Source organism: Mercenaria mercenaria, chromosome 3 (genome assembly GCF_021730395.1).
Source record: "Mercenaria mercenaria strain notata chromosome 3, MADL_Memer_1, whole genome shotgun sequence".
Taxonomy (NCBI): domain Eukaryota; kingdom Metazoa; phylum Mollusca; class Bivalvia; order Venerida; family Veneridae; genus Mercenaria; species Mercenaria mercenaria.
Genome location: NC_069363.1, coordinates 77,679,203 through 77,701,891, shown reverse-complemented (window position 1 = coordinate 77,701,891; position 22,689 = coordinate 77,679,203). Strand labels below are relative to the sequence as shown.

Here is a 22,689-nt window from a genome sequence, read left to right as displayed (position 1 = left end):
TGTTGATTACATGAATACATGAAAATCAATTTCCAAATCGAAAAAATATTTTTTGTCAGCACAAAGAACTCAGGAAGTTTTCACTATCTTGTGTTTTATTATCATTATTATTTTCAATATTATTACTGTATCTTTTATCATCCTATATGTAATATAATAATAATAATATACTAATGATAATATAATAATGATGATTATCTTTTATTATTATTATCGTTATTATAACATTAAAGTAATAGTTATTATCATCTTTATCGATAGTTATATCGATTATAGTGTACAGGTATTATCCTTAAATCTAATTTACACATGTGATCAACACTTTTCAGATCTATAAACAGAACTACAATATATTTCCGCTGGAAATTTTTTTATTTCAGACAAAATAGATTGGTATATGTATACATCATGGAATCAATTTATCACAAAAGAACACAAATAATTTAGTCACTCCAATACCTTAAAGGTAAAGCCTCCATTGTCAAAGTCTATCTCATGCCTGGTACACATTATATAATCCATTGCACTGGCGAATAAACTGATTCTGTTCATTAACAATCCACAACCTATGCTGTTTTTGCTTACTACGCGTGTTGACTGTTTGTCGTCAAAGAAGGGCTCGCATGGCAAACATATAACAAGCCAAATATTCAACTCATTTGAACAGGGTTTACGTCTGGCTATACACAATGCATGCATTATTGCTTGAAAACATTTATTCAACATTATGTACATAATAATTATAGTCAGTTGCTTTTTTTTAACTAGAGATAAAAAACTGATCCTTGTCACTCTTTTAAAAGAAGAAGTTTTTCACATTTTAAATATAAAACCACTGAAAACTAAATTCTTAATCATTCATTTAAGGTACTGGTCAGCATTGTGAACAGTGAAATTAAAAATTTGACAGCTAAAATTTGGAACAACTTTTGCCATGTACTAAGAAATAATGTGAGTTAATTAGTGTTACAAAAAACTTATAGCAAACTATTAGTGCAAAGTCTTCATAAAATGGGCACGACCAGAGTAAAAATGTTTCCCTCATAATTTTAGCCATATATGAATGTTCCAAAATGTGTAAAAAAAATCTCAAAAATTTCAGACGATAATGCACTCAAGATATTCTGCCATAACATATGGAAAAAAAAAAAGACTACCGTTTCCCCACTACAAATCATTTATCCAATAATGATCCGAATTAAAGTGAAGCACTATTTCATTGTCCACAGCACTTATTGTGTCAATTAGGTAATTAATGCATTAAACAACATTCTTACGTGGACCAAGTTCAATCAAAACAATGAACAGTATTTACATACAAAAAGAGATCCTTTGGGCTGCGATGTATATAACCACACCCTGACAAATCTACAGCAAGGCCAAGAAAATAAACGTGTCCCTACCGATCAAAAATGTCTCACCATTTTATAATTTATTTTACTATTACTCAAAATTTGTTAACACTTTTAAATTTAGTAAAGATATCCCTCCAAATACAAAACTCATTTATGGTTCAAAACAATACTCCTAGTCCCAAGCAACCAAAATATGATACACACTAGCAGTTATGCACTTGATTTTTTTTTGATAAAACAATTTTTTTGTTGTTTCATTAAAATTAGATAAAAATTGCTATCTCATTTTTAACAACAGAAATTATTTGAAAGTTTTGCTTAAAAGTAGTTCTTTACTGCTCTTAAATAAACATTTCTTATGAAAATTACAAAAGTCAATCTTAAAAATTGTCCAGCTTTCAAATTTAATGTAGAATTAATAGAACTTTTGAGTTACCGTTAGTATCATGAAAATATTATAATGTATTAAAATCCTGAATAAGATTAAACTGTGCATCTCCAAATAAAAGTAGTAAACTTGTTTTTGGTATGTTCAACAAATCAATTCTAACAATTCATTAATCAACAATTTCAATTAGCACCTCTGACAAAAACAAAAAAAACATACGAAAAAAAAAAACATACAAAAAATGTTGGCAGAGTGGAACTGAATTCTTTAAAACAACGTTGAATTTTTTACTTTTGGTTGATAAAAAAACCCCTACAGCTTTCTGCATTAATACACAAATTTTCCAATACACGGTAAGACTCCTTTTGATTGACAGGGACAATAAAATATCCAATCAGTCTGTTTTTTTTGGCCTTAGTTTTTTTTTCTTTTTGAAACACAATATGCACAACAACACTTCAAAGTTTGATGTAGATAGATTGACTAATGCCCTAAACAATTTAATAACATCGTCACAATCTGTGATACACAGATAGATATGTGTCCTCTTCTATATCTCCTTTTATATCTGTTGTCCTGCAATTAAAAAAATATCAGAATTTAAATCAAAATCATAGCAGTTACTAAAACCCTTCTTTCCTTCATGCCTGCTGATGAAAGCTGCATCTCTCCTCAGTCTGTTTACTGTAGCTCCTACAGCTTTTGAGAAAAGGTGGCCCTAAACAAAACTTTTAACCAAGCAACTCAAATTTTCTAAGCACAAAAAGGGCCATACTTTTGATAAAATGCATATCAGAGTTATGGTTCTTGGCCTACACAGTCCCCCTAATGATAATAAGTGTGCAAAGTTTCAAATCTGTAGCTCTTACAATTTTTGAGAAAAGGTGGACCTAACAAAAATTTTAAAAAATGCCGACACAGATGATCAAATGACGACAATGCCTCATAGATTTTTTTCAAAAATCAGACAAGTTAATAAAATTAATGTTTTTAGTTCAGATGCAAAGGAATTATATAACAAGGGCACAGATGTAAATGCACTGACACCCCCTACCTACACCTTAATTGGTTGTCTTGTGAACAGAGCTAACCAGCTTCCCAGGTTATTATTATTATTATTATTATTATACCAGATTTATATAGCACCCTTTTCATGATCAATTTCACGTTCAAAGGCGCTTTACATAGTTCAAATGCAGCCACACAGGGCGCATAATACATCCTCTACTAGTACAGGCACAGAGCGATCTGACCAGAGGGAAAGGGTGAGACAAAGCCCCCACGACAGAGAGATCAGAAATCAGATACAGGCTTGTCCGGCTAACTTAGCCTAGCTCATTGCGAATAGACAGCCTGGTTCTTTAACGTGCCCAGTGTATAGCACTGATACACGCAAGGTTAAAAAACAAAGTTTCGAGTCCAGTCTAAAAACTCTAGTATCTGATTGGTTGATTTACAGCTTCATGTTGAACCAACCAATGGCATGGTTGTATTCCAAGACTGGTCTCCAAACCTCTTAATTTACAAACCTTGAGCAAGGTAAATGAAATGGGCTTATCTCTCTTCACTTATACACCATGCTAGTACAGTTTTTATGACAAGTTATTTGTGACTATTACTAAGTTACTAACACCGTACATTTTTATTAAATTTGAATGTAAAGATGTTTAAAAATGAACATCTCTGAATATGATATAAACTACAGATAGAATATATACTATACCACACCGCAGTCAATGGCAAGATATTGAGAAGATATTACCAGAGTGTTGTGCATGTTGTGTTGTAATGCTCTACGGCTGTGGTCAGGATGTCTGTTGAACACCCCAGTTGTATTCCAGCCTACTCAACACTGAGTTGATCAGGCAGTGACTAGTCCTACAAACCAAAAATACCTTTTTTTACGTTTATATATATACATCTCTATTATACAATAGAATATTCTGGTTATACAACATCGGTCATCTGTGTTTCTGACAGGTTTAAAGTCACACTGATGAAAGTTTAGGTCATATGGGGACTTAACAACATTCCTTAGTACAGGAAGATCCCTATATCTAAGCTCCTACATATGTCAAATCAGGGCACAGGCGGGAATATGCATAGATCCATTGACTTTCTGAACAACAGCTGGATGGCTTCCTTGACTAATAGAATTTTAGATTCTGAAACCCACAGTAACGAGGAACAAGTGTGTCGAATTTAGTGAACTCAGCAATGAAAACCCCTGCAGCATTTGTCAGACTACCTGAAGAGCATCTTGCTTCCCTATCTGTATTTATTTTGCAAGAAACTTGACAACTTGACCATACAAATCAAAGGCTAAGAACTTTCTGTTTACTGCCTAGTCATCAAGGACAAACTGACTTGTCCAAGATCTGAAAATGAATCTTCTAGTTTTGCGCAGGCAACTCATTAACAACACGTAGCTTATAAATTTTTTAATAAAACTAGAGATGTGTCCATGGGACACAGATGCCCCCACTACATGACATTAAAATGACAATTTTTTCCCAGGTCAGGGTCCAAAAACTCTAGGTCAAATACTTTTGGAGCTACGCACGACACAACATAAAAATGACCCATTTTTAACTAAGTCAGTGGCTATAACTCCTACATGACTGAATGAATCCGGACGCGAAACCCCAGGTGCACAACTGCATATGCTGACCAACATTCCTGTAAACTTTGATGATTCTAGGTCAAATACTTTTGGAGCTATGCGCGACACAACATTAAAATGACCAATTTTTTACTAAGTCAGGGGCCGTAACTCTTACATGACTGGATTAATCCGGACGCGAAACCCCAGGTGCACAACTGTACATGCTGACCAACATTCCTGTAAACTTTGGTGACCCTAGGTCAAATACTTTTGGAGCTATGCGCGACACAACATTAAAATGACCAATTTTTACAAAGTCAGTGGCCATAACTTCTACATGACTGAATGAATCCAGACGCGAAACCCCAGGTGCACAACTACACATGCTGACCAACATTCCTGTAAAGTTTTGTGACTCTACGTCAGTTACTTTCAGAGCTACGCACGACACAACATTTACGGACGGACGGACGGACGGATGGAAGGACGGACGGACAAGAGCAAATCTATATGCCCCCCCCCCCCCCAAAGTGGGGGCATAAAAATAATTCTGTTAGCTATGCTGACCTATTTATACTATAAAACATTACTGACTTGGACTGAAATATTCATATAACGTCATGTCAAAAAAGGAAAGTTTTTTTCAAAATCTAACTGTTAAAATGTAACTTGTAGAAACGTACCTATTTAAAGATGGATGTCTCTCTAGACTTCTTATGATATTATATATTTCCTCAAAATCGCCAGGTAAATGGGAGTTCTTTGTTATTTCAAAACCAGTCAGCTGAAAAAGATGTCAATATGTCTTTGTTTTTGGTTTAACGCCATTTTTCAACAGTATTTCAGTCATGTTACGGCGGGTAATATGTCTTTGTTAGTTTATGCCTTACGAAACCAGAATCCAAGTAGTAGAGAAACTGTGATATCTGTAACACTGTAACTATGAGTTTAAAGAATTTGTCTGATTGTTATTTTATCATCCACAAAATATGAGTTCCGAAGCTTGACAAAATCATTTTTATATACATGTACTTGTATGCATACCAATGACTTCCACTTTTCACTATTTTTTTTTATCAACAGATAAACAGTTAAACAGTAAACCATTTCTAAATGAGATACTGAAATGTGCAATCTCTGTTCTTCTAACAGAAGCAGAGCAGTATTAAAATGTTTGTTGTAAACACTGATATTTTGAAAAGACAGGAAGAGACTGACCTTGAGTAACGTTGCAGCTGTTTTGATTCTATCATCAGTAGGTTCTGCTAGAAGTGTTGACAATAATGAACTAATAGCTTCACGTAGAAATCCAAGTTTCTGTAACTCACCATTAGGCCCTTCAACCTGTAAAATATTGTAACATTTTTTTTTTTCTCTATTTTTTTTTACATATATATACCCCTATAAAAAAACTCTATTTACACCCCCACCCCTACACCCTGCAGATTGGATCCAACGTTTAATACAGAAACTCCTTGAAGAAAATCTTATGTTTTGTCTCCTTTCCAAGCAAGTCCTTCAAACTTAATTTAAATTTCTTCCCAAGAAAAAATTTTTGTTCTTGCGCAATATGTCCATTAACCGTAAGACCAAGTTTGATGAACAACTGATATTTACTGCTAAAGATACAGAGCAAATAATTTAGAGGACAGCCTAATGCCCGCCACAGAAGATCACTTAATATTCCATTTCATGAGCATATCTAATTGAAATTTCATTAAGAGCATATCATCACTTTGTTTGTTTGTTTTGGGTTTAACGCCATTTTTTAACAGTATTTCAGTTATGTAACGGCGGCAGTTAACCTAACCAGTGTTCCTGGATTCTGTACCAGTACAAACCTGTTCTCTGCAAGTAACTGCCAACTTCCCCACATGAATCAGAGGTGGAGGATGAATGATTGAAGACACAATGTCTTTATCAAGTTGTCACGGAGAACATACGCTACACCCAGGGATTGAACTCAAAACCCTGCTATCCGTAGATCTGCGCTCTACCTACTGAGCTCAGCAGGCGGGCCATCATCACTTTGTAACTGTAAATCAATTCAGTGTCTTCTTAGCAATACTTATGTAGGAAACAGTCGTGTAGTCTAGATAATATGTACAAAAGCTTTAAAAATGTTCTATCCCCCAAAATAAATGTGCTATAAATAGAGACAAAGGATTGTGACCCCATCAAGGCTTGAACCCACAATTCCCAGGGTCGGGCAACTGACGCCTTAACCAATAGACTACACCCATAAAATATTAACTTAAATGAGAATGATTTATGAACTTATATACATGCATTTATATTGACAATACATCTTGCGATATGTTTCTAAACTTTTACATTTCAACAATCATCTGGAGTCATTCCCCATTAAGATGTACATGGTACCCTACCTCCAGAACCAGGAAAAGTTGACCTATCAACATGGACAGATTACTGAGCTGTGTGAACATAGCAGGATCTGCAACCCATGCATCACGACTGTCATAGGCACTTTTACATCTGAAATAGAATATACACTTAGAATGAAAGTCATTACATGATTAAACATGTAAAACAATAAATATAAACAAATAAACATTTAATGTATCAAATCATATGTGAAGAACAGTCTATTAACAGCTCTATGACTGTCCCTTAAGTCCATTAATTTCTCTCGCTATTTTCTAACATGTACTGCAGTCAATAAAAATTCAGTCTCGACGTTTCTGCAGGTCAAAATTACACAAATAATTTAACCTTCGTGTAACTTTAAATTACATTAGAATAATGGCCGCCTAGCATTTCCTTCGTAAGAAAACATAAAATCTTAAACAACACTACAGAAAAAACTTTTGCACCAATTTGTTTCTTAAAAAGATATTCTTCTATAAATAATTTGGGTAAATCACCAAAGATGCCTATAAATTACATGTAATGCACAATTTCAACAGAACTTACTTGTTTAGGAAAAGTGTTCTGAAGTTATTGAATGTATGATGGGTTTTCAGTTCATTGGCGAGACATTTGCAGATTTGAGCACCAGTATAGCTGAAGTTAGTCTCTTTAATACTCTGTAAAGAAATCAAATTACAAAATCATTTCAAAATTAGGCTATCATTAAAAAAAAATTTGCTTGCGGTAACACAAACTACCTGTGAAAATTGCTATGACCGAACTATTTTTCCTGGCCAGTCTGATGAAAATTTTTTTCCCCTATATGATTATATGCTTTAAAAATCCAAACTACCTACCCCCCAAAAAAAACATTGGGTTGTGTTACTGCAAACAAACAATTTTTTAATTACAGCCTTAATATTTACTGACATAAGATTTCCTGCTGAAAATAAATCAAGTCCCTAAGATTTCAGACAAAATGCAAAATACCAATTTATGTTCAAGGCAAACAACCTTTGTTATTTCAATCATTCATACTCTCCTCTGGTTACACTGTCCTCTCCACAAAAATTCCTTTTTGAAAAGAAAATCTCATTATTTGTCATCAAAACTTGCAACTTAGAAACAGCTTACAAAGTAGTTACCTGTCTGTTTTCATAATAAAACCTTGCAGATTTCTTCATAACTGAAATTGTTTGAAATTTTGCAAACACAGTACTTATATACACACAGGTGCAGACGCTCATCTGATTTTTTTGTCTCTGAATAATAGAAATATTGTCCTACCCATGATTTTCTAAGTCCAAAAAGGGCCATAATTCTTACAAAAAGCAGGATGGAGTTATGTTTCTTGATATACAGAGTCAGCTTAAGATGGTTAACAACTGATGCAAGTTTCAAAGCAATAGCTTTGATAGTTTAGAAGAAAAGTTCACCTAAACATAAAACTTAACCAAGAAATCTGATATTTTCTAAGTCCAAATGGGGCCATTATTCTTGCAAAAAGCAGGATGGAGTAATGTTTCTTGCTGTATGGGGTCTTGTGATGATGAACAAGTGTTGCAAGTTTTAAAGCAAAGCTTTTGATAGTTTAGGAGAAAAGCTGACCTAAACATAAAACTTAACCAGGCAACGCCAACGCCAACGCCGATCAAGTGATGACAATAACTCATCATTTTTTTTTTAAAAAATAAGATGAGCTAAAAAGTATAAAAATTTTGGAAACATATTACTTACATGATCAAAAAGAATATCAATCATTTCATTTAGGACTGCCATATCGTTTATTCCATTTTTCAACTTTGCAGTAATAGGTCTCATATACTCTTCCACATTTCCTTTCGTCGTCAAGGTGATGACAGCATTCCGGAACATCTCTACAGGATCATCGGAGTCGGAATATGCCAAACCACCAAGTTGAGCCTGCTCAGCAAATCGCTCAAACTCTTCAATCTCCGTCTGCAAAATATATTTATTACAATACTGACATAATTTAAAGTCTCATTACTTAAAATCAAACTTAACCCTTATCATGCTGGACATGATTGATTCTGCCTTTGCGACCAGAGTAGATCATGATCAGCCTGCACATCTGTGCAGTCTGATCATGATCTGTAATGTTCGCCATTCAGTCAGTATCTTTTTTGTAGGCACCCCTTTGAACAGTTAATGCTACTGTCCAAATTGAAAGATGGACAAGTTCATTTTAGAAATTTAACAGGGTAAGGGTTAAAACTGGTAACGGTACCACATATGATGCTGCTTATGACTGAAATCATTCTGATGTGTGTTTTTGCAGATTATTGTTGTGCCTATAAAGCTGTGCAATATCTCTGCAGCAGAACTTGTGCATGTTTCTCAATTTATAAATAACAAATAAATATACAATGCTGAATGTCACTAGTGAATGAACAAAACCAATATTGTAGAATCTTATCTCTATAAGACTTTTTTAAAGTTGTTCCTCATTTCGAACCTGACTTAGACGCCGTTGTCCTTTTAAAACATTAAACTATAAAGGTCACTTTCTAAAGTTAAAACAAGTTTTCTGAGGACTTTGAAATTTACACCCCACCCTCTTCCCCTCTACAAAAAAATGTCACCTTAAGTAAATATAAATATCTATTTTTGACAAAAGGCATGGTACTACATGCACAAAACACACCTAAATAACTTCTAAAAAGTAAATTACCATCATCACTTTCACCTAGGATACTTATAGCGTACATGTTCAACTTATAACAGATAAATTCATAGTAAAAAGAGCACCTGTGTAGGTATGGAGCCATCTGTGATCAATGTTGGAGCAGGAACTGGCACAGGCTGTAAAATGAAGTAACAAAATACAGTGTATTTATATGAAAGATCTTGATTATTTTAAGATATCAACTTATTGATGAACTTAATAGTTACATGGTTTATATAAAATAACTTTGTAATTTGTATCAAAACTATCAGGACCCTTCTTTCACTTTGATGAAATGCGGCCAGAGGGAATTTTCATGGCATGTTCATGAAAAAGGAGAATTGCTTTTTCTATAAAAAGCTTTTAAAGTTTAAAAGTACAAAAACACTATTTCTTCAATGCTTAGTATCTTATAATCATGATGTGGCTGATGTGCACATTACAACTGCTATTTAGAATCAAAACAGAGCCTTGGCAACTGTCAAGATACCTTGACTGGTTTATTATAACACCATCAAGGATTCCCCACCCCCACCCCAAGTATTTGGGGAGGATGACCCATACCCTTGGCTTTGGGAATTTTAGTAGTTTTCGTCAAAACTTGGAAAAAATTTCCATCTGTCCATTATGTTACATTAAAAACAACAGCATACAAGGAAATGGTAAAACCGAATGATGCTCCCCGATGCATGTGCTTGTCCCAATATGGGGAATAACATATTAGAAACCAAAAAAAAAATGGAGAAAATAAAAAGAAGAAAACTGAATAACGGAAGATAATTCAAAAACTAGGTAAGGTTCTTTGACACTGCACTTCCCGTCAATGGCCTTTATCATTTTGTGAAGTTTCAATGAAATGTCATTAATACTTCTCAAGTAATTCTCTGGACAAGCCTATTTTATATAATAAAGGGAAATAATTCAAAAACTAGGTAAAGTAGAATTATCGTTCTTTGACACTGCACTTTCCATCAATGGTCTCTATCATTTTGTGATGTTTCAATGAAATGCCATTTATACTTTTCAAGTAATTAGCCTTACTTTGAATAATAAAGGGAGATAAATAAAAAACTAGGTAAGGTCAAGTTATGATTCTTTGACACTGCACTTTGTCTGAATGGCCTCTGTGATTATGTGAAGTGTCAATCAAATGCCATTACATTTTGTAATACTTTTTTAATTTGTTTGACTTTATACCGAGAAAGAATAAATTTTTAACCAAACTTTTTACCAAGTACAACTGGAAATTTTATCTCAAGTCTGGCTAAAAAGATAATCATTTTAAAAGAGGGAATATGATGAAATCAGCAGAAAAAGCAGAGGAGTAATTAAGCCGATGGGACTCACAGGATGTGTATCAATGTTTTTAAAGGAAGTCTTAAAATGTCTTAACCTGAACTTAGCACTAATGTATGTGATCTTTATACTGGCTGACATTTTTCTGCTTTATGATCTTAGAAATTGATTCTCTGAATGTTTAAATTTGGTCCAAAATCACACACTAGTGCTTGTCTGGACACTGCTGTAATAGTCGTAGTCCGGAATTGGGTTTTCCCAAATCAGTGTAGGTACAATTATTGCCTATTTGTTATATAAACTATCAAAGTTTAACCTTTAATACATCAAATATTTACTTATATTGAGAAGCCAAACTGATACATTTTACTAAAGACAGATATGTTAATGTCATTATGCATTAGATTTAATAACTTTGAATTTGTGTTCGTTTGTAGGTTTAATATTTTGACATATTTCAATGCTACATAGCGCAATCTATTTATATAATGGTTAGTTTGTACCCACAGCGCGTGCATGCCTCTTGGTAAAACCAGACGTATCTATATTAACATTTTTTAATACTTACTTCAAATTCAGGCTGCTGGCTCACAAATTTTGGAACAAATACTGGTGCATCTGCTGACAAAGTATACTTCTTCTTTGGACTGTTGTTTGCTGATCCTGAATTTTGACCTGTAAAAAAAGTATCTGTGTCTAAATATTTTTGCAGGCACAGTATTATCTCACTCTATTTGTAACCTTAAACACTGAAATATGTAACACAGTCATTTTGAAACAGCTAGAGCCTAGACTTCTTTTCTAGTAAGGGCCTTAGTCTGGCTTCTTCCCCTCCGAGGATTTCTTTCAAATTGTGTAGTTTTTCTCTAAAAATTTACTTCACATCAGGAACTTCATACCATCTGCCCAAGTGCTCAACTAGTCTTCCCTCAAACAACACTAGAAAACAGACTGAAACCTCTTTCAATCTCTAAACTTTAGCCTGCTGGCGGCGAATATTTCAGCCTTTCCGCCCAGTGCAGACCAAGATCAGCCTGCACATCCGTGCAGTCTGATCATGGTCTGCACTGTTCGCTATTCAGTCAGTACCTTTTTAGTAAACACCCCTTCAAATGATAAATGGTACTGCCCATATTGGAAGATGGACCAGTCCATTATAGAAATTTAGCATGGTAAGGGCTAAACTACCCCTAAGTTATCTCAGGAAGTCAAAGGTGAATGTAACTGTCCGGCTTTGTAAGTTTTTATCTAGCTTACATTTACTTTTAAACTTACGAAGAGCTCTGGTTAACATATTGTGACAAATACCTTAAAACCTTCTTTTAAGGAATTATTGCTGAAAAGGAAAATTCCATAACGAATGGCTTAAAATCTATCAAGGACATGTACTGGCTTAGAAACAGTAGCTGGATAAACTCTTATGTTTTCTTTAAATGTTACCAATGAAAATATAACAATTTTTTAAGGTACACTGTTTTAGCTGGGTAAGGTCAGGTTACCCAAAAACAAATTACGTTGTGACAATTTCTACATAGGGTATAAATATGTTTACCATACATTTGGTGACAATTACGAGATATTTGCAAGAGAAAATTAAACAAACGATTCAGTATGTGTAGGTTAATTTATTATAAAACAAATTGTTCCATGCTTATATAAATCAATTTATTGTTAAAGGTCCAATACTAAGGAAAGTGAACATTTTAATTTCTTTTAAAAAGCACAGAAACTGTTTCATTTTATTGGAAAATGAAAGTTGGTATGTAGAAATTCGAAATAAATCGCAGTATATGTACAATTATTTTTCTATGAAGTATGAAGAAAGTTAAAAAGACCTGGGAGGTCATTCTGTCAATTCATTGAAATTTCAACATAATACACATACATTTCTTTGAGTTCCAAAGACCTTCTGTAAATTTTGACCTGCCAGTCTTCATTATTTAGTGTCTTGCAGAAGTCTATGCACTGGCTATGAAAAAAATTGCCAACTCACTTTCCCTTAGTAATGGACCTTTAAAGAGCAACATCAATTAGAGCAAAGGCCTTTTCATCTGTTTATATCATGAACTTTGTTTTAAACAATTTGTATGTCTTTTTTCTGCTGAATTTCAAATATAATACATTTAAGGGTTTGAAACTCTTGTTAATCCTTTATCAATAGTCTATACAGGGCTTCCACTAAGCGGCGTCCCGGCGTAACATACGCCAAAAATTATGATCCGTACGCCAATACACAATGTCAGAGGCATACAAAGGACTTCCGATATTTTCAAAGGACGACAAAATCAATACACCGTGATGTAACTTCACTCGACTGACGTGGTTAGCTCCGCCCCGAAACTAATCAAAGCAGTTTAACTCTTGATTGACAGCCGCGTAAAAACTGCCGGCATTGTTTGAACTTTGAAGTGTGAGAGCATCCTGTTTGATAGAGACCGTCTGTAAATGTAAACCGTTATCCAAATCAGTCGAGATGTTAAGAAGGCGCGGCGACGCTAATTGCCGACAATAAAACATTACATGCATTTGACTCAGATTAAGTTGGTGAAACAAGCTCCGAAGTCGGAAGACAAAGTAACTAATTGTGGAAAAATTAGCACAAAAAACCTCAGCAATAATTATTTTCTTCTAGCAAATGACATTTCACATCCAGTTTAAATTAAAACATTTTTTCCGATCGGTAATAAATTTTGCTACTTACTTTGGATTTTCGTAAATGATAAATACTACTTTTACAGTATTTTTTAAGAGAAAAAAACATTCATTTTGCAACTGATACATTGTATCTCTGACACAGTTTGATGAATAGCCTGAAATAAACACAAGCACATGGCAGCTAAACATGGGCAAAATTTTCCTTTACTGATTTTCTTTGATGTGGGATGAAAGTTAACTGGTTGGGACTTGGGTATTGCCAGGTGAATGACGTAGTATGACATAATTCTACTCCAAGTAAAATGTACTTTAGATTTTTTAAAGTGGATTTTCGTTATGTAGCTGAACAACAGTAAGTCTGTTGTTTTCAATAAAATGCTGACTGTTGCTATATGTATATGTTTCTGTAAAATAAAATATTTTCTTAGAATCATTCTAGTCATCCTTTTCTCTAAATTATATTACTTTACACATTGTTCTGAACCAAGTAGATATATGATGATGATAGTAATGATGATGATGATATTGAAGGTCATTGTACAAAGTGATACTACATGGGACTCCTTAAGAAAATTTAAGAGGGACTCCAAAATCTTAATGTTAGGCAGTCCTGACTCCATGAAATTGAATCCTAATGGAAGCCCTGCTACATTACAACAAATTAATCAGCACCGAGCAATATAGTTATATGTTGTACTTAGGTTATTTACATTTCGAAAGAAAATGTTAACAATCGGGTGAGCGGTGGTATCTGTGAATCATCAAATTTACATTCAAGCTTATGGTGATTATTTACTGAAATTTATTTGATATTTCATTTGATGTAAATCACTCAGGAGAGGCATGTCTCAAGATTCTGATACGTACCCCTTGCAGGGGTGTGGAAATCCCAATATTTTCTACTCGTCCGAGACATAAAAATCCACTTGCCCGCAGTCAAAATTCACTCGTCAGGATTTTCAACAAAGCCTGCATTAAACTGCCAAATATTCTTTATTTTTGGCAAGTGTTTTTATGATCTACAGGTAGAAACAAAAGCAAACATAATTAGGGTTGGATACCGGTTCCCGGTATCGGTACCATAATGAATAATCACTTCGAAAAGTACGGTATATACCGTTTCATAAAGAACCGGTGCTGATTTCGGTATTTCCATAAAACTAATTAAAAGTAAATAAACAAAATAATTACCAAATCCGCGGCAAAAGAAAGCAGAAAATAAGCAAATAGTATTTGAAATACAGTAATAACGTGATCGACATTGTTTACTGTGACACCGCTGCAAGTAACCTCCCTTTAAATTAACATGGAGAGCTGGCCTTGCGAATAATTTCGTATGCTAAATATTATTATAAAAATTTCTTTTCCTGTTGTTTTAAACTACGTAAATCATACTAAATTGCAAAATATACGACACTTTTTTGCTCTTTCTCCTATTCTATCAAAACAAATGAAACTAGAGCTATCACTAAAGGTGATGAATGTACCCCCAGCATGCACTGACACAGTACATTGCAATTTGACGCACACAAGATTGCATAATTATGTGGACTGTATGTATATAGACTGTATGCATACAGTATAGTAACAAAAAACAAAGTCCCATAACTATGCAGAATATTTATCTAAAAGAATGTAACATGCACCATGCACAACTGGGGTTGGTACTGATCACTTGTGTGAAGTTTCATTAAATTGTGTGTAAGGGTTTGGTAGATTAGGCACGCACAAGATTGCATATGCAGACTGTATGTACATAGTATGTTAACAAGAAACAAAGTCCCATAACTCTGCAATTTTTGTCGCTGAAAGAACCTAACATGCCCCATGCACAACTACTGTTGTTACTGATCACTTGTGTGAAGTTTCATTAAATTGTGTCAAGGGGATGAGGAGAGATGGTGCGCACAAGATTGTGTCTATGCATATAGTATAGTAACAAAAAAACAAAGTCCCATAACTCTGCAAATTTTTTTTCTGAAAGAACCTAACATGCCCCATGCACAACTACTGTTGTTACTGATCACTTGTGTGAAGTTTCATTAAATTGTGTCAAGGGGATGAGGAGAGATGGTGCGCACAAGATTGTGTCTATGCATATAGTATAGTAACAAAAAAACAAAGTCCCATAACTCTGCAAATTTTTTTTCTGAAATAACCTAACATGCCCCATGCACAACTACTGTTGTTACTGATCACTTGTGTGAAGTTTCATTAAATTGTGTCAAGGGGATGAGGAGAGATGGTGCGCACAAGATTGTGTCTATGTATATAGTATAGTAACAAAAAAACAAAGTCCCATAACTCTGCAAATTTTTTTTCTAAAAGAACCTAACATGCCCCATGCACAACTACTGTTGGTACTGATCACTTGTGTGAAGTTTCATTATATTGTGTCAAGGGGATGAGGAGAGATGGTGCGCACAAGATTGTGTCTATGTATATAGTATAGTAACAAAAAAACAAAGTCCCATAACTCTGCAAATTTTTTTTCTAAAAGAACCTAACATGCCCCATGCACAACTACTGTTGGTACTGATCACTTGTGTGAAGTTTCATTATATTCTGTCAAGGGGATAAGGAGAGATGGTGCGCACAAGATTGCGTCTACGGACAGACGGCCAGACAGACAGACAACCTGAAACCAGTATACCCCCCCTTACAACTTTGTTGTCGGGGGGTACAAAAAATGATTTAAATAAAAAACTACGAAACGAAGCTGTAACCTACGTAAACAAGTCATCGGTTTTTGCGACCCAATAGAAGTATGTTATTGTTGGTTGTTTCAAGCGTTTTGAGGGTTATTTTTCAATGTAAAATGTTCTTTCAAAAAAGTGTTGCTCTTTAAAAACATTACTTGTTAACCTGGGTGATGATTTATCACGAGTGACAATGAGTCTGACATGTTAAATGGGTTAATTTAAAAGCTAATAAATGTTGAATTTAACAGTTCTAGTCAGTGCTGAGCAAGAATTACCAAAGTCAGTGTAGTCCTAGATTAGATTTAAATTACACAGTGAGTGACGTATCTACTCTAGTATTTTTTTTCCGGAAAACTCTAGTTTGTAAGATAAGTTTTTTTTTTTTACTCTTTCATAGTTCTAATACAACATTCCATTAACAGACGTAAAATGTTTATATATCACATCAAATTTTCCTGTAAAACTACTTAAAGGGGTGTTTTAATACTAACCAAATCACTGCTTACAAAATGTGATGTACTAACGATATCCAACCCTAAACATAATACAGTGTATTACTGTAACTGTGACAAAAAAGCTATCAACACTTTTGCCTGTATACAAGACTGAAGTCGCATACGCAAAGCTTGGGAACCTTCAACAGATTCAGTATTATAAAGATGCCATGCCGAAACATTGCCCGTGCGAAGCCAGCTGAATTTAGATAATCAAGACTCGAAATCTCTCTGTGCTTTAGATTTTTGTAATTTTACCATACTACTGACTTCTGTTTTTGTCAGAGAACAAATTTGTCTAAAGGTTTTTGCGAGAACTGTTTACATTTCCAGTTTCTATTTGTAGAGTTACCACTGTGCAAAATCACACGAGACTGAGAGCCAATCAGAACGTGGAAAAAGATGCTGAATTTAGACGTAAGTGTAAAGATGCTGAATTTAGACGTAAGTGTATAGTTTTTCGGAAGTGTCTATCGGCACAACGGTCGTGCCGATTATTTTTCTTATTCGCACGACTGTCGTGCCGATTAGTATTCTTATCCGCACGACGGGTGTTTCGGTAGCGTTTCTATTTTTGGAATAAGGTGTATCTTAGTTAAAAATACTAGCTGTTATTGTTTGTTTGTTTTGGATTTAACGCCATTTTTCAACAGTATTTCAGTCAAGTAACGGCGGGCGGGTAACCTAACCAGTGTTCCTGGATTCTTTACCAGTACAAACCTGTTCTCCGCAAGTAACTGCCAACTTTCCCACATGAATCAGAGGTGGAGGACTAATGATTTCAGACACAATGTCGTTTATCAAATAGTCACGGAGAACATACGCCCCGCCCGAGGATTAAACTCACGACCCCGCGATCCGTAGACCGACGCTCTACCTACTGAGCTAAGCGGACGGGCTCACTAGCTGTTATAGCATCATGATTAATTGAATAATTCATCAATTGCAAATAAGTCAAGAATGCAAAGAACACATATTCTTGCATAATTAATAACAGTTAGTTAATTAGCATATCTTATTGCTGTTATTTTACTTTTCATATTATGTTTCAATTAGATAAATCGTGTGCAAGTGATTCAACATAATGCGGGTAGGTGCATGCAAAAACTGTACTTTATGGAGATCTGATAAGGCTTTAAAAAATTATTCCCGGTAGCATGCTAAAACAATAGGGTAGGTAGGTCTGATTTTTTTAGTTATTTTTAAGAGACATCAGTAAGTTGATTTCTAACATCACTGACCATGTTTAAAGCATAAAAAGTGCAGTTTTGCAACTTTTTGTTAAAGAGTTTAAAAAATTCTCCAAGGAATAAATGGAAAAAACTTCAGAAAAAGATATACTTTCACATATCGGCAAAGCCAAGATAAATGGGCACTTTCATATTCCTCTGTGTTATATGTTAATTTCTGACAATATTTAAGGTATACAATATCATCTTAATCTTTTTTAAAAAGATATTTATAAGGGCTTTCTGGTGATGTATGGTTTATCATACTTTTGTTCAGTATTTTTTCATTTACAAGGGCTGGAGAGTCGAAAAATGACTCATTTTTAATCGTTATGCTGTTGCACGGAAAATTCATTACTTTTTGACCATTTATTTAATTACTATTTAGTTTGTTACAGTTTTTATTTCAAGTTTTCTAACTTCAAATGACATTCAGGTAAGACACATTCTTTACAGATTTGAAATTGGTCCGAAAATTTTCAAGATATTTATAAATAACTAAATCCATCACTTCGTTATGTGTTGATGGTTTTTACCTGCTCTGTTTCTACAAAGGGAATACCAAAGTTATTCTTAAAACTGGCAGATATAATCATTATAATCATGAAAAAGAAACATATTTGCCAGCATCTAAAAGCAAGATATTGATTTGCACTACATTATTTTCTGAAAAATGATAGCTGAATCTTGACATTTTTATGTAGAGTCCGTAGCCCCATTTTCAACAGTGTACCCCTTGCTCAAAAACAAGAGCAATATAAAAATGAACCTTTGATTACTTTCGGGTTATCCCACATACTAACTACAGAAAAGACATTTCTTCAGAGAAGAAGCAGAAAAAAGTTTTGAACAAAAAATGGTTGTCTGTAGCCCTGTAGAGTCCGTAGCCCCACCATATTCATGCAACTAAATCAGAATTTTTTATGCAATAATCATATCTAATACTAATAGTTTTTCTCATTTATGATATAACAAAAGAGCTTCATTCTTTCAAACATCTAAGATGTTGATAGTAAACAGTATAATGGGAAAAAAGATATAATTGTAATAAATTAATTATATTTTTGCCAATTTCCAACACTAATCTTACAGATCTAATGCATATTGATGTTTGTTTAGTATCATAAAGTATGGTTAAGGATACACTGTATCAGACTTATAATAAAAATTGTATTAACAAAGTATTTATATATTGATAATAAATACAAGTTAAAATGTTATACAAGGGGCCTACGGACTCTACACTTCCATAACGAGTCCCATTTCTGTTACATTTACCAATCTATTTCCAGATAATGTAAAGAAACACACATACCAAACATGAGACTGTAACAAGGAACCAAATAGCTGAAGAAAGCAATTTTTTTGCATAATTTTGTGTACTGTTGACTGAAGCAGGGATGAAACATATTGCGTAGAGTCCGTAGCCCTATATTAGTCTGTATTTTAAATATGCAACCATTCTATATTTGAATTCAGGAACTTCTTTCTAGGTTTAAACATGTTTTTTTTTAAGAAATAATTTATAGCAAAACAGTGCTTTATCACTATTTATACACAATGGGCGGTTATACGTCAGACATATTAATTTCACGAGGGCACAGGCCGAGTGAAATTATTTCGGACGACGTATAACCACCCAAGTGTAGAAATAGTGATATTGATAAAGCACTGTTTTGCTATAAATCATTTCGCTTCTAATAATTTCTTTATTGTAAAATTTATATCAAATATAATCATAATGGAACGGTTTCTTCGCGCAAGCATGGCGCCAATAGTAGGTCTTTGTTTATACATGCCAGGACCGGAAATGGTAATACGTCTTGCGGTAGAGTTCAATTCGGATGAAAATTATTGTGAATTATTCAGCAAAGTGAATAACTAAGTATGTTTGTAAATTAATCAACACATTTGTGCAATGTGACATTTTGTTTAAAACATGTTATTAAATTAAATATTTCATGACATTTGAAAGTGCTATTTCTTGATGGGTACATGGCGCTAAATATCACATTGACGAGATGTCAACATAATATCATTGTAATGATTAAAGCATTGTTAGTCATATTAGAATGTGATTAATCTTCCTGTTAAAACCAAAAGTGAGGTACACTGACACATTTCAATGATTTGTTCATGTTCTTCATGTTCATGATGAAACAGTTTGTTCACTTGTGTCTTTACAAAGTTTAAATATTAATCAAAATGCAAAACAAAAAAAAAATGTTAGTTATATAATGCTCTTAAATGATCTAAGAATTATAAGACTGTCAGAAAATATCACTAATTCTGGAAACTGACTATGAAATATTATACTGCAGCAATTATTTTACTAGTAACCATACATCGCTGTAGAGTCCGTAGGCCCTGATATCAGTTTGTATTGGGTTCTGTATCAGAAAAGTGTTTAAAGTTATTATCTGAAACTTTTAGTTCTATTTATATACATATTTCTTAATAGGTTTCAAGGAAGTTTGTCATACTCTTCTTAGTTTTCTGTTCAGAATGTAAATTGGAAGGCAGTGCATATTGTCTCATTTGATAGTACTTTGATATCCAGCTCTGGATATATTACGAAATGCATAAAATCAACTCTATATTCCATAAAGCAATATTGAAAACATCTTAATGCAACTATTTAACTTATTTTCAACACCATGAATAACTTTTTCTGTGTTATCTATGTATGTTATGCTTTGGCATGTAGAGTCCGTAGGCCCTAAGAGGTGTGGTTCCTTAAGCATCCGTAACTTTTTTATTTTGCATAACTGAAGAAAACCCTGATAGATTCTTGTGCTCAAAGGATGTACCTTGAAATCACATGATAAGATATGAAATTTTGATTGAGTTTAAAATTCACCATATGTGCAACATCAGGGGTACCCTTTATCTTGGCTATGCCGATATGTATACAGTATTTTCAGTTGTGTCAGTAACGAAAATAATCGACATGACTTTCAGTCATGATGATCGTGCGAATAACGAAAATAATCGACACGACCGTCGTGCGAATAACGAAAATAATGGGCACGACGGTCGTGCGGTTAAGGAAAATTACTGGCACGACCGTCGTGCGGACAGCCTTGGCCTAGTTTTTCCAAAACTGCAGCAATCAAGAGGCCCTTGTGGGTTAGAAAACGGATTTCGTAGAAAAGATTATTTTTTCACCTCCATAAACTTCAAGGAACAGAGTTAGTTAATAATCAAATTAATTAGTCCCAAGTTGGGCAAGTTGGACATAGGAATTCCACATCCCTGCCTTGATACTTCCATAAAAACAGGTCTAAAGAGAATTTTATTGAGCAAGACTCGGCTCTAACCAAATATCTAATAACATTTTGTGCAGCATGGTTTATAGTTTAGTTATAAACATTTTCTTTCCAAAAATATTTTAAAGTGTTATTACATGTGTTTTGCCACATGTGCCTAATGAGGGCAATGACCTAAATACTGAAACTTTTACTAAAGTTCATTTACATAAAAATTCCAGACATCAAATAACAGGGCACTGTAACACAAAACTTATGTATACCTCGTAAATTCCATATCTTTCTTGGGCAAAAAATGTGAAATTAACTTCTGAATAAGTTTACTGGCGAAAATCCAGCTGTGGAAGAAATATGGTGCTTATTTTCGTCTTTCTTCTTACCGTTATATCCGTTCTGAAAATCTGGTTCACCACTTCCAGTGTGATTTGATGACATGATGGACAAGAGCTTCGATATATTCTACAATGTACACGATTCAACAGAAGTAAGCGTGTTATTTTATTAAAAAAATAGTAAAAAATATTCTCGTGTTTCAACTGTGGAAATTATTCGCTGCGTGGCTATTTTTGAACGACTAGAATTTCACAACACATCCTCATCGTCCAAGTTAGTAGTAGCATGGATGGATGATTATGTCATTGGGCTATCTAACTGACCATAATTACGGGCAGACAAAAAGATGGACCCAGACATCTTTTATTATTTAACACATTGACCTTGTTTATTTAACAAAGTGTAAATGATCCCCTGCCTCGGGCAATTTACAACAAGGTACATCGATCAATACATGTGTATTTCAATCAGGTACACTTAATCGGTTATACAAATGTAAGAGCAAATTCAAGCGTTTACAGATCCATGCTGAAATTATTTTGTCATTTTTTTGTGAAAACTTTAATTGTTAAACAATTAGCAGCATTTATCCCCATGTATGTATCATTTTAACCTTTTTTTGATCTCAAAGAAGAAATTAATTGTATTGAATGATACGATAATTGTGTCAATTGTGCAGGGGATTTTTGTTTTTTAATTTGGTTAGTAGGCCTAATTGACTTTATTGAACATAGAAAATTATGACACTCTACATTTACATAATTGACCCAAAACATGGATTAAGATCAAACTCCACATCCAAATCAAACATATAAATGAGGGATTTTAAGTATGACACTACATGGTTATATCAAAGAAGTATAAAATACTTATTTTTATAGCTCTTTGGTTATATCTAGAAACATCATTATGACCTCATAGTACAATGGTTGTTGACTGGTCAATAACACGCGAAATCTCAAATTCACTATTAAGGCCAGACCACTTTTGGTCAAACCGCTGGGTGCCCTTAATAGAGAGAATCTACTGAACACTGAATATGCCACCAGTGTTTTAACTTTTAGCTATATCATTTAATATTAACCCATTTCAAGGAATACTAGACTAGACCTGTCGTCTTTAGTCTATTTCTTCTTTACCATGTTTTATGTCAGGTTTTTGCTCTTCGCTCCTTTTTCTACAACCAGTCTGATGCACAGTCCTTTAAGTAATGTTCAGTTGCGAGAGGAGTCGGCAGTAAATAGATATAGGCAGCTAAAGGACATGAAAAAAAAAATTCTTTCCATATCCTCGGTATACACAAAATG

General features: G+C 34.0%; 1 protein-coding gene across 1 annotated transcript; it reads right to left on the bottom strand.

Annotated features, from left to right (window-relative positions):
* Positions 1-353: 353 nt before the first annotated feature.
* Positions 354-21,623, bottom strand: LOC123524310 (polyadenylate-binding protein-interacting protein 1-like). Its single transcript, XM_045302405.2, has 10 exons — positions 21,430-21,623; positions 11,269-11,375; positions 9,488-9,541; positions 8,456-8,677; positions 7,283-7,395; positions 6,736-6,844; positions 5,567-5,692; positions 5,032-5,132; positions 3,506-3,621; positions 354-2,319 (listed from the first exon to the last, which is right to left on the bottom strand). Exons 1-9 carry the CDS (start codon positions 21,482-21,484, stop codon positions 3,549-3,551), a joined length of 960 nt encoding a protein of 319 aa, XP_045158340.1. The 5' UTR covers positions 21,485-21,623; the 3' UTR covers positions 354-2,319; positions 3,506-3,548.
* Positions 21,624-22,689: the final 1,066 nt, after the last annotated feature.